Source organism: Ischnura elegans, chromosome 8, assembly GCF_921293095.1.
Source record: "Ischnura elegans chromosome 8, ioIscEleg1.1, whole genome shotgun sequence".
NCBI classification, from domain to species: Eukaryota; Metazoa; Arthropoda; class Insecta; order Odonata; family Coenagrionidae; genus Ischnura; species Ischnura elegans.
The window spans coordinates 44,353,133-44,367,142 of NC_060253.1; the positions used below are offsets into that span (position 1 = coordinate 44,353,133).

General features: G+C 36.3%; 1 protein-coding gene and 1 long non-coding RNA gene across 2 annotated transcripts in view; one reads left to right on the forward strand and one right to left on the reverse strand.

Moving 5' to 3' along the window:
* The first annotated feature begins 749 nt into the window (after positions 1 to 749).
* Positions 750 to 3,814, forward strand: LOC124163649. The gene is made up of 2 exons (XR_006865817.1): positions 750 to 896; positions 3,042 to 3,814. It is a non-coding gene; the product is annotated as an uncharacterized LOC124163649 (long non-coding RNA).
* A 1,333-nt stretch (positions 3,815 to 5,147) lies between these two features.
* The window catches only part of LOC124163647 (calcitonin gene-related peptide type 1 receptor-like), a 226,852-nt gene continuing 217,989 nt past the window's right edge, over positions 5,148 to 14,010 (reverse strand). Inside the window, exons 12-14 of the mRNA XM_046540702.1 lie at positions 12,078 to 12,366; positions 7,910 to 8,210; positions 5,148 to 5,801 (exon numbers count right to left, since the gene is read on the reverse strand). Of these exons, the coding sequence (XP_046396658.1) occupies positions 7,938 to 8,210; positions 12,078 to 12,366 (562 nt within the window). The 3' untranslated portion in view covers positions 5,148 to 5,801; positions 7,910 to 7,937. The remainder of the gene's footprint in view (positions 5,802 to 7,909; positions 8,211 to 12,077; positions 12,367 to 14,010) is intronic.

The following is a 14,010-nucleotide window of genomic DNA, read 5'->3' on the forward strand; positions in this document are numbered from 1 at the left end:
CGAAACCCAACTGTGTGAAGATGGATGTGAAAGATAGACGAAGAAGACTTTAAGAAAGCCTTGAGTAGACTATTAGAATGCAGGGTCGTTGCGTTAGACAGGCCCAGAAGAAGGGAAAGTAAGAGAGTAAGCTGGTTAAGGTTAGTAACTGAAGGTGAAGATAGCCAGTTGTTTATTTGGTTACAAGAAAGAGTTGAGATCATAAAAATATGATTGGGTTGAGGGATCAAATTCTGGGGGGGGGGGTAGAAGAGAGCATTACAAGGAATTTCATTTCAATTTCAACCTTTTTTCATATCCCCAAATTTGTGTGGTAAGTTACCATTCAAAGGTCCGTTGAAAATCAGCAAAATATACTGAAAATAGAAAAATACCATTGTAACTGGGTATGTAACTGCAATTCCCTGACTTAAGTAATTTACCTAATTTTGAAAATTTATTTATCAATGCATTTAATCAAATAATACACAATCACATGCCATAAATGCAAATATAAATTTCGTTGAACTGAAAGAAAACATGGGATGGGAATGAAAACAGTGCTATCCATACATTATTTTTTTCGAGGGGAATATAGAATATTAGGGGATATTGTTAAAACTTTACGTAGTATTCAGCTCAGTAAACCACTTTATTTTTGAGTAATCACCTTCCACTTCTTTTTGGCTTTGTTATGGCACTCACACTATTCGTTTTGGCAAAAAATCCATGGTATTTTGCACTTAAACAAACCTTTTTCTTGTAGGTTGGCCCTAAGTATATTGCGGGATTGTAAATGTCAGATTTTGCCTCCAGCAGATGTTTGAAATGAAAACAAAAATTCCCGAAGCTCTAAGGTTTTGGAAGAAAATGAATGTGTATTTGGAGCAGAAGGTCTGAGCTTTGTTCTCTTTGAGGTAAGATATGCAACTCAAGGAAATTTTTTTTTTTTTTTTTTTTTTTAACTTTAGAAATCCAAAAGTATGTAAGTGTGTGCGATGAATTTCTAATTAAATTTCTTAGTATGTATCTCCTTGTGTGTTCATGCTTTGGTCCTTAATTGAGGAGAAATAGGTAAATTGTGTCCTGGCTCAGGCTTTGTGGCACATTACTGTTAGAAGGAAATACTATTTTTGAATGAATGAGGTACTGATGGGGCAGAAATTATTTGATCCAAATAGATGAAGAAACTAAGGGACAGAGAAAACCTAATTAGAGATATGTATCATTTATATTCCTTAGTTAATGCGGCATACCTGATGTCAATTTTAATTTTATAAATACATCTCAATATTTTTTATCATTGCTATTGCAAAGCTGGATACATATATATTTTTTTAACTGCATTGGTTCATTACCAAAGGAAACTTTTAGATAAATTAAATCGCTTGATTTTTTTCTCATATATCATTTTATGGTGATTATATCTCTGATTCTCATATATCATATATCATGGTGATTTAAATCATTATTTGAAAGACCTACACAAGTCCAGAACGTGCAAAACAAGAAGCAATTTTTCTTCACTGATGAATTTCTTCTTAACATACATTGTTTGCATTAAGGTTAGCTCCAGTTGATTAAGAATATGGGCTCATCTGTATTACTAGTTTGTAAAATACTATTAAAAATTGAGCTCTTAGAAATAGAAAATGCATGTCATTGATGTGCAATTCATTTTACCTTCTCGTTTAGAGTAAGTTTTGGGAATCTATAAATCTTTTGCCCTAGTTTATGAGAACCATACTTCTGTGATGGGATAATGTGTGGTGATGTGATCCTGAAAATCTGGAAAAGTAGTTTGCAAGGATGCATCAATCACTGTGCTATGGTGGGGAACCAAATTTTCAGACACTATGGTCGCTCACTAGTTGCCTGCTCAACATTGCAGTTCTGAGATCATGTGGTGGATCCCAGCTCCGTCTGCTATGTTTGGAAACCAGTAGCACTGAGCTCCTGTGATGACAACTAGCACTCAATCATGCCGTTACAAAAGAGGGCTGATATATGTCAGGGTTCCCACTCAACCGTGAAAACCATGAATAAGCCGCGAATTTTGTCTACCATGAAAAAACCTGGAAATAGCCGTGAATTTCGTCATAAAACCTTAGACATCTCTCAAACTTAATTGTAGAAATACGATAGACAGAAAAAGAAAAATCGATGTTTTGATAATGTTTCAAGGCCGAGTCACGTACAGATACTGTCCATGCATTTTTCTGCACGTGTGCATTCGAAGCGCAATTATTAATTGACAGCACATTGACCTTAAGCCTGCGATTGGAAGACATTAACCCTGGAAAAAAATCAGGCTCTTCTTCACTTCCCTGCCACCCTGCTCTCTCCATTTTCCCACTCACGCCCTCTAGCCGGACCTTAATTTTGCTATCGATAGGTGACGTCATGAGAGATAGCACTTTCATTGCTGCGTTTGCATTCAAGGCATCTTTTGCTTTTAATTAACGTGCAGCCGATGATTGTTACGTGATCAATGTTTCTGCCTTAAATGTCTTATCTACAAACGGTGAATTTGATGACATTTAGACCGTGAAAACCTGGGAAAAAACCGTGAATTTCATAATGTAGTTAGATTGGGAACCCTGTATGTGCAGTGGTATCAGTACATGGGCAATAGGAGGCTGTAAATGCAATTCCAGCTCATGACCAACCATAATGCCAAAAAAATCTTAGTAAATTAATAAATAAATGAAGTTATAAATCACCATTTGAAATCCAAAATCATCTTTCAACTTTGCGGCTCGGAAAATCTCAGTGTATGCTTGCTGTAAGCTCTTCCCACATGAATACACATAGATCTTCTTGTCGCATGAATACACAGTGCATACAAATTCAAAATGGCTTTAGAATTAATGAAAAATTAGTATGGTATTACATGGCCTTAAAGGAAACAGCCACATACTTTTTAAGTCTTATGTACCTTCGAAAATCTGAGACTGAATTTCATTATTTTTTAGTTGTAATGATTGATAATGGTACATATTTATATGTTTCATTATTTGTGCTAAAAGGTTGTAACATATTGAATTTTTCCTTTTCTTAAGGTCCTCAAGTCAATGGCAGCCATGTACATACTTAGGATTTTTGGAGCACAACTTGAGACCCATGATTGCCTGAATACCATTGGACTTCTCAAGTAAGAGGAAAGAAGATTGGAATTATGAACCTAAACTTTGCTTCATCCAATGAGGTGTTATGCTTAGAAGGAAAAACTGCTGCCATTACCCACTGAATCAATGCAAGGACATACATAAAAATAGTACTAACGATATTGAACATTCATTTCTTATGAAATTGGCTGTTATATTTGCATGTGGTTTTGTGGAAGCATTTTAGTGATTTTGTTTTATATTAATTCTTCTGTCTCATGAACTTAGATATCTGAATTTATTTTTGTTTTCATATCCAAAAAATGTAGCATTTTTTGTGTGCATTGTATTTACAATTAATTCTGAATAATTTGGAATTGCCATATGTGCTTGCAATGATTTACAGGAGTTTTTTATGTATAAACAGTATGCAAAAGTTTTTATATCTTAGGCCAAAAGGTTTTCCCAGGTGATGGATGAAGTGTTGAACCGGCTTTAGTTTTTGAAAAAGTTTTGTTATAGCTCCATTAGTCATTTTAACCATAAGTATTTTGTTATTGTTACTTGCAACATTTAGTTTGTCATATTTTCTTCACTTTGCCATTTCTCTTTGCTGGATTATCAGTCAGGTGCTAGGTTATGGGAGAGAGTGCATTCTTACTACAAAAATGCAAATTATGTAATATTTTTTTAAATTTATTTAAATATACTTGAGGTTTTGCTAATAACTGTAAAAAATTATTTCTTTTGATAACTGCTTTTTCTTTTTTATGCTGGATGCAGAGGACAAATACTTTTTACCTAAAAAAAATGGATACCTTTTTTTACCTAAAAAGATGGATAAGTGAACTTTTTGAATATCAGCTGTCGTAGATTCTCCTGAACACTACAACTATGTATGCCAATACTTAAAAATGGAGTGCTTATACCTGGCTGTTAAGCTGGCTGATTTTTTGTAGATTGATGCCTTGACAGACATTTTTCAAAAAATACCTTTGATCCACATCCTACAGGTTCCTTCTGGAAGCATGTACTTAAATCTCATTTAGCCCAAGTCACATCAAGAAAAGCAAGGATATAGAAAATTTTATTATTATAGCATTATAAAATACTGATTATCTTCAAACATTCCCTTTACCATTTCCCTCCTAGTTGATAAAATTGCATATGCATGTGATAAATATGTACTGTGAAAACCATGACATCATGTCAGTGTGAACAACTGAATATCCAAGAGTGGAAACTTAGTCTTTCTGAAATCTATTTTCCAATTAGGTTAATTTTGATGTCCAACCCTTCCATACAAAATTTTTGCCTTATGCTAAGTGGAATGACCTGATGCGGTGACACTAGTGACTCGTGGTTTTGATTTAGGTTACTGTGATCAATTTTCTAATTCTGCTCATATGATTGTCTTTGATGGCTCTGTTTTTAAGGACTCTATTCTCCTCATTTCTTATCAGTTTGCACTCTGGACTTCAATAAATATTTTCTTAATATTGTACTCTGCATAAATATATATTTAAATACACCCTCAGTGTGAAATCCATGTTATGTATACCCCCTTCCCTGGTGAGCCCTCCTTATGGTATCTGAGTGTGGCCGTGATGAACATATTTGTGTGGCAACTTGTGACCTTACCGTAGGTGCCTCATTGAGACTGACTTTGTCTCATAATGGAGAACACAAATACATATGTATTTACAGATTTCCTTGAAAATGGCACAATGTGTTGAAACTTGTGTTGTGTTTTGAAACAAGGACAATGACACAATGTATTGAAAGTATGGTAGGTGTTGAGTGTTGACTTAAAAAAGGGGAAAATTATCATTTGTGTTCTTCATTATGGATGTAGCGAACTTCCACAAAATCAAGCCTGAAACGATATTATGACTTCGTCACACTGCTTCACATCCCTACCTTATAAGTGACAACCTCATAATTTTGAGACAACAACACCTATAGACTATAGACAAGAAGTCCTAAGAAGAGTAGGAGATTTCATTCAAACATATATGTACCCACACGCTATCTCAGTAGTTTCAAAGAATGAAACATGAGGAAGTTACAAACAATTTTTTATTGAAATAGAAGTTAGGCATTAAAAAGCTGAATTTCAGTTAAAATACTCATCAAGACATAACTATGGACATGGCATGACTCTAATGACTCTTTACGTTTTACACACAGTTCCTCAATGTGAATCTCCCATTATTGGTACAGATGTGTGAAGTACTTGACAAAGTTGACATTTTAAATTGAATTCATACCTTAAAGGAATTATTTATCCATACTCAGTTGATGAATGACATTAATTTCACATGAATCTCTATATGACCAAAAAATAGAGTTGTCCAATTCAAAAAAATAATACATGTAAGAGATTTATTATAATCCATCTACCACGCAGCTTGCACAGGCACACGCTTTTAACCACACATATTTATTTCATACTTGAATATGGTAAGAAAAGTTTAGAATTGTTTATTTTTTTATACTTCTCAATACTTGCATACCAACAAATAAAATGAAAATATTTCACTTTTTACACACTGTCCATGGCTATTTTTTCCTCAAATCTTCTCACAATCGAAATTTGAGTCCACTTATGCCTTCACACAATTCAGTATTTTACTCTGTAACTGAGTTTGTACTTCCCATCAAAGCAAGATTTGATGACCATCCATTTGTGCAAATTTTAGTAGTCAGAGGAACCTAAAAGAGAAAAACAATAGATTATAAAATTTTAACCACATCAATCATTCCAATGCAATGCATATATTTTTCAATCTGCTAGTTCATAGATTATATGCTATTGTCAGATGTGACAAACTTCGTACAATAAATAGACCAATATTTTTCTGTTTTTTATGAAAAATCTACTTCTTGAGGTATACTATGAAAAATCGGCAGTGTTCACCCTTTCACAGATAAGTTTGTGACCCAACCCAACGGTATGGTATTACTTATATATTACCAAAAGTAGGATTTTGCCTGGTGGCAGCATTAGCTTCAAACAAATAAATGACTGAAAGTAAATAGAAATAAAAGTCAACTTTTTGTGGAGAAATGTCGTGGAACAGCATAACTAATGATGAGCAGGTATCGTATTGCCTGCAATTTTATTAACAGAGTACTACACGTGTTTCAATTGCTATACAATCATCATCAGATACTAACAGAAACAGTATGATTGTATAACCTGATGAAGATTGTATAAAAATTGAAACATATGTAGTATTCTGTGAATAAAATTGTGGGCGATTTAATATTTTTATTCATCATTAAATGAATAAAAAGTCTACCTATCTGATACACCTATGGTATAAAAAAATACATTAATGCTAATATGATACAACCAGCAAATGAAGATTGACCCAAATAACCCAATTTCAATCTCTCCATCATAAACCACAATATCATCAACCAATAATCGATGAATTCTTATTCTTAAAAGTTTTAGTATTTACGGAGAAGATCTTAAAAATATCTTCAGGTAGGTTGCTCCATTCATTTAATCATCTATGTAGGAAGGATTTTTTTCAACATGTATATTTTCTTCTTCTTGAACTTAATTTTGAATTTTGATCATTCCTTCCTATGTTATATGAGTCCAGTTTTGACCTACTTCCTTCCAACACCATCTTTTGTAAAGGATTTTTAGACCCCACATAACCTTTTTATGGTTCTTCTCACTTTTTGAGGTTTACATCTCAAACACCATAGGATAGCTGTGACACTGTACCCCCTTCTATGCTTCCCTACGGTTTAGTCCTTTCCTTTAATACCTTTAAATTTGGAGGATCAGAAAGGGGAAATGTGGTAAGTACTGGGAGAGAGGAAAAAATATGACAGGTGAGTAGACCTTGTTTGAACAGGTACTTCGGGGAGGAAATGGGATTGAAAAGGAAGACTAACTGACAAACAAGGAAAGGTATGACATCAATAAATAAAGCAAGAGTCAAATATGTATGTACATTTTACGACCATTAAAAGTTTTAATAATAAGTGAATGTTCTTGACTGAAACAAATTCACTTAGTTAATATCACAATTCTTCCAAGCTTTGATTATTTCACACAGTTCCAGAATAAAAAAAAAACTTGAATTTTCTTGAACTGGCTAGTGTGAACCAGTATAGTATGTGGGCAGGGGCGGTCTGGCCAGGTTAGCTAGTCAGCCATTGCCGAGGGCCCTCACAACGCTCGCATCTATCATGAAACATACATACATGAAAGGTGTAATAAAAATTACTCATATTACTTGAACCAAAGTATTTTTTGCAATTATAAAATTCCAAGTTGTCATTAGTTGCTTTATTAACTGCATACTTGGTGTAAAAAGATTGCATAAAAAATAACTAAGTTCGAAGAATAAAGAGAATCTGATGCTTTTTTGAAAGGCTTATTTGAAAAGGTTATTCTATAGGTGTTTTAGATATATCAGTGTAGTTTCAAGGAACAAATTCATTAAATAGATAATAGAACATTAAATACATTATTAAATTTTATGAACTGTGAAATTCTCCCTTTTTACTGTATTTTTTTCTTACCAAATTGCTTCTTATATCTAGTTTTTAAGAGCCAGAATACCATCAGAATCCATTTCTGGGAATGCAATTTCCTAAAATTTTCCCAGGAAGGTCCCCAATATCTCTAGACCATCCCTGTGTGTAGGGATTTTTTTCTCCCTATATTTGCCAATGGAGTTAACAAAGCTGAAGTCAATCTTTTAAATTTCATAGTGTGGAATATACAAAGCATTATTCCATTTCATTAGACATGCAGCTCCACGGAGTAATACCTGAAAATGTTGTTTCTTTACCTGTCCACTGTGAGAGGATAATGAACCTTCACACACAGGTGTCTGGGCAGGTTTGATTAGTCTGGTTATTCACACTGTTCCCTCCTGCCTCTGTTGCTCTGAAACTTCCCCCTCTGTCACCAATGGCAAAGGCTGCTGTTGTCCCGTTGCCAGCACCTGCACTATAGCCAAGAGCAGCTCCTGCAGCACCACTCGAATCACTGTTGTGCCCAATAGCTGAAATTATCTTCTTAACCATGGATCTCAGGGCTTGGTGTACATCCACGTTGGCAAAACAAAAGAGGCAGGCTACACACAAACCCTGAAGAAGATAATGAGTATGATTTAAGTAATATGGAAAAGAAAGGGGCAAGGGTAACACAGTATACACTTAATGGTTAACGAGGTAACTTGACTGGTCGTTTTTCTCAGTATTGATTTGCTGATATTTCCATGGCTTTCGGATTTCACCATGTTGAAATTTATTCTGATATGACAGTTTCACTATTTTTCCAACCAGGCACATAGCTAGAAATTTGCTTTTGGAGGAGCTAGGGTAGTAACTAGTTACTCATTTGCCTAAACTGGGGAATTTCAGACGAAACCCCAACCAGCACTCGACCTGAAGACATTGGTTGGAATACCTTCAGAAAAAAATTCCATTTGGTGAATGCAGAAGCCATGGAGACATCAAAGAGGCAACTTACAAGGGAAGGTATCCAAGTGTCACCACCAGCACTCATTCAAACTTTGCTGTGTGATAGCAAATGAAATTTTTTGTGGGAAGCAATTTTACTCAAGCATCCAGGTGGGCCTTGGCATTCAAGATATTATTGAAAGAAGCACTGTAAAACTCCTATATTTATGCAACCCGACGTTTGCACAATATTGCATGATAATGGCCTTTTGTGCTCTTCCAGAAGCCTAATTGGAGTTGAAGAGTCTTCGTCGGTGTGACTGGGGCTTTATTGCAAAATTGCTGTATCTCAAGTTGCATAAATCTAGTGGTTGTTTGGTGTTTTTTTTTTAAACTTTCTATTGATAATGTTTCGAGAACTTAGGCCCATTGGATGGTTGCACAGTATCCCTTGAAGTCTTGTCATTCTCCCCATGCTGAACATAGGAAAATCAAATGGCCATAAAAATTTTATGGTCACATTTCTCTCAAAACCTTCTTTTTATATAAATATTTCAGATGTTCATCGTTCTTATATTCAAGGAGATGATGGAACAAGTGAGGAACAAAACAAACGTTAATTGTGATTTTCATTATCATGTCTTGCTCCCTGTCATAAAAAGGCTCTGTTACAGGCAAAATGCAATGTCCAGTTTTTTCGTTGTCTACTCTTGAATCCAATGTGCTTTAAATTAGATGTGGCTCACCTATCGTATAAAGTTGTGTGATGTGTTCTGCCTGTACAGGGGTACAGCCAGCCAAAGCAGATGCAGAAGCAGATACCTCCCTAAATATTCACATGCAAATAAGAGGTATCTCGTGTGGCAGTACCTCATTTATTCCAGCAAATATTTTAAAGTTGCTTGCTGCACCTTGTTAGGTAGCCCTGACAAAGGCTTAACATCACTACTTGAGAGGTATTGTAATGGAATATGAGCCATAACTAAGCTTACATGAGTAGGAATCAAGGTGAACCAAAAATACTGAAGCCAGAAATTTTTTTGGGGGGATTTACCAGGTGAGGGAATTGAGTTTGGGGTGTTCATCTGGAGGGGTTACATTTAAGACTGCGTGAATCTTCCAAACACTTGGGGAGTGGCGTTGGAACCCCTCAAAGCCTCCTACCTACTGCCATAGGCGGATCCAGGGGGGGGGGCACGGGGGCACGTGCCCCCCCCAGACCCTCAAAAATATGCAAGAGTTTTAATACGGTCCCATTATCATTGCGTTCGTTTTGTATTACGAGGTATCCTTAAGGATGTTTGATGACAATTGTGATGTTGAAGTTGATGTAAGGATGACAATTGTGCCCCACCCAGAACAAAATCCTGGATACGGCCTTGCTTGTGCCCCTCCCAGAAAAAAATCCTGGATCCACCCCTGCCTACTGCTGTAACACGGCCCTGTTTCTCCCAACTAGCTTCTGGTGTGGACAATGAAAAGGGGCTCGAATAACTAGGAATTGAACAGCCAACGTGAAAATGTGGGTGCTAGTGCAGGAAAGAGAAGGCTAGGAAAAATCCACCTGCACTCGTATGGGAAAGAAAAGTCAGTCCTCTTCATAATGCCCTCAGTGACTTACACTCCTTCAAAGTATCCCAAGTCACGTGTTATCATAGGGAGGTACTTTAAGGATGGGAAAGGGAGGAAGGAGGTTAGGAAAAGGAAGGAAAAAGAAAAGGTACCACCCAGAGCTACTGACTCACTCGCTGCTTCGGCTTCTGCAACCTCTGCAGTTATCTCCTCGACAGCCTAACATCACAAACTCCAATAAAAAAGTGAATGCTAGACCCAGGAGCACCGACCACCTACATACCCCAGTCAATGCCACTGGCACTCAATGGCCCATACGAAATACACAGAAACAAAAGGAAAAGGGACGAAAAAATATGGTACGAGTGTACAAATGTTACTCCCCTGCCATCCAGATACAGCAATAATACACTGAGGTCTATGCATTGGTCACCTTGGTTAAGTGGGCCAAAACATTGCCCTTTGCATTTGGGACAAGTGTAGCATGTCTGTGTGTCGGTTCAATCAAATTGTATTTTTAAATTTTACAGCACTTCATAATTACCTTAAATTATCGGGCAATGCAGCATACTGTGGCGTAACTAGGAATATGCTTCAGGGGGCAATATAATCATAATAATAATCTGGGCTAATAATTTTTTTTATTTCTCTGAGGTCTTGGGGGGATCTATCCTCCTCACTCCCCCTCCCCCATAGTTATACCACTGCCACAGATTTTTATCATTATTAACTACTCGAACTTAAATAATGTAAAAAAGTATGCAATCTGTTTATGAAGTCATAAATATATACAATATTCATAATGGTTTTTTTCCAAGTTTTCACCTTTAATTGTACTTCTTTCAGCATTTATATCGCTAATACCCCAGGAAGAATATTATACATATATATGTACCTTAGTGCTCAGTATCCCAGTTAGCACATTATAAGTCATTGACATGAGGTGAAAGGAAGAAATAAGGAAGGCACTTATCACGTAAGCTTGTTATGGGTTTCTTATGGCCGGGCCGGCAAACATCCAGAGTAATGGCAAAATGGATGCCAAACTTTCAACTTTTCCGTAGATGTTGTTTTTATTCCATCATTTTTGAGTATTCATTAAGGGATTTGTGTATAAGAGCCATTTTTCCATTCTTGGCACTTCTATAGTATGAGTAGAAATGATATTATATGACCATACTTTGAAAATCTTTCACATTTATGAAATGATGACGAAACGACGTTCATAAGAAAAACACATAATTTCACAAGAATAGCAACGTAGAATAATAAAAAAATGCCGGAAGGAATCTCTAATACATGTATGTATTGCATTCATCGGGTAATCAGACCATAAATTAAAATTCACAAATGTTAGATTGTGTGGACATTGAATAATTTCAGCTTTTTCATTCACGCACCAGCTAAGTTTTTCTATATATGTAATTGGATTTCATAATGTTAACTACGCCTTTTTACCCTCATCAGTTGCTGTGGTGTAATAGTCAGCATATAGAGCTGCGGACGCGTAGGTCATACGTTCGGTTCTCCCTATGTTGTTATTTTCTTTCTGCCGCAAGGCTAAAGTATTTGTATAATGCTTTGTATCTTCACCAGCCAGTCGCTTGCTGTTGTTAATTTTTTTCTATTTATAGGAAAATCTGTTATCAGTTGTTAAGCTCTTATAAAGACTCGCTGAATTTCACCAGTAGGCTTTTAAATTCATGTCGGGATGAGCAGCGTAGCATGTGTAGTACGCTGTTCAGCCGCCTTTGGCGCTCCAACAGAAGCAACTTACATTGTCTGAGGATATTTGATGGCATTCCTTACCTATTCTTCCCTGAAATTTTACCCTTGCTTTATATAAGCCCCTTAGCTGACATTAGCTGCTTATCAATTTTTTTCCGTAATAAAACCATAAGAAACAGATTTTGTGCTCTCTGGGATACCTAAGTACTCGGGGGGTTATAGTTGCTGAGAATTTATCCAAAGATTAATTACCTGTAGTGACACAATTCCAGCAGCAAAAATTTGGTAAAATGCTTCCCCTGGTGCATTAGCTTCAGGCCTGAAAGGAATCAGAACATGCTGTATCCCAAATAGCGGTATTAGGATAAGAGTTGCTCTGACTGCTTTCTTCATTCCAATGGGAGCTGGATTAGCTGAACGTGAGTGGAGCTTTGTGAGCAGTATCCTCACCACATTGATTAGGAAAATTAAACTTGCTGTTAGAGTTATGATAACTGGAGCAATGAGTATCCATTCATAAACACTCTCATCAAGCCAGCACCTATTTCAATGGAAAAGATAGAAAAGCATGGATTAAAAACAATGAGCCATTGAAGTGAGATTTTTCTAATTATTCTAACATTCCTCTGATGTCAAGTACCATTGCCATGAAAATTTGAGGTAGGTAGGCATTTGGAGAAGGCCCCTGACTTTTTATGTCATTTGTACCAAGAGGGATGGGAATGGTGGAGAGCAACCAAGTGCCGGCATTAGCCTGCTTATAACAAAAGATACAAAGTGTACAATGGCTTAGTGCGATAGGTGTGATGCAAGTGACTTTTAGCTCTCTATTAACCCTTTTGCTGATGTGAATGTACCCGATACGTTCACACAGCAGGCTGCTGTGACGTACCTTTACATCCTCCCTACCATGCACTCAGCTCTTTCGCGGCATGTGACAGGTAGGTTTCCGTAGGGTGGGCGGCAGCAAAAGGGTTAAAGGCAATACATATGTCCTTCTCCAGATTTCATCATCATCATCACTCATCAACAATCCTTAGTTTGGTAAGAGTCAGCTCTTCCCTTAATTATCCTATCAGCTTATTTTTTTACACCTGAATACTTCTTCTCTGTCACCTCCTTCTTTACCTGTTCCATACACATATTTATTTGAGGTCTGCCTTTTCCATTTTCCTTTTCTATTTCTTCCATTCTTCCACTTCGTCATCTACTTGTCCCTTGATGATTGTCTTCAAGATATGTCCTATAAGGTTGTTCCATCTTTTTATTAAGGTTTTCATGAGGCTTCTCATGTCTCCTACTCTTCTTGGGACTTTCTTATTATGATAACATTAAGCCTTTACTTTTTCAAAATCCTCCCTTTCTTTAAAGATATGTAGTTTCTTATTGCCTCTCTCCTTAGAGCAACGTTTCCTTTTCGTCGCTCTTTGATGGTGACATGGTAGTGACTGTTATTGAAGCACTTTTGATGAAGGATCTGACTTAGAGCTTTGTGAAGAATGGATTGCTGGATGAAGAGTCAAAGTGGAAGGAAGTTGTAGGGAAAACTGCAAGAAATGCACTGTCTAATGCCATATTTCAGGTTCAACATTCAAAGGAAAGGTGAAAACCCCATTAGGCACTGGTGAAACAAAAAGCCAAGGAAACCCAGGGAATTCCTTCCACTTCAATTGTCATCGATGTGGAAAACACAGGCACTAGAGGGTTAACTGCAGAATTAATCTACTGAATAATCCAGGAAACAATAACTCGATTGATCTGTGAACGAAAATAATGACAGAGAGGAAGATGGATTTAGCTTCAGAGTATCATGTGAAGAAAGTTCAAATTCTTACAAAAATAGGTAGCAGAATCAAATTAAGTTCAGAATAAAAGTTTTTATTAAACTTTTTTTAGTTTTATAAAACCAATCATGTAACTTAATGGCAAACTTATCCAAGGTCGCTGCGGATCTCATACAAAATTGCCGATGTGATGGCAATGTATCCAGAGGGAAATTGCAAGGGCCAGAAATTAAACCATGGGCGTTTCAAGTAGTGACAAATATTTTATATCTTCATTAGATACAGAGATTTCATTAGTGAAAATCATATGATGAATAGCAATTAAATTTAAAAAGATTTAATTGGTGATATCATTTGGATATAATGAAGAATCTACGCATTCATCATGTACTCTAGGACAA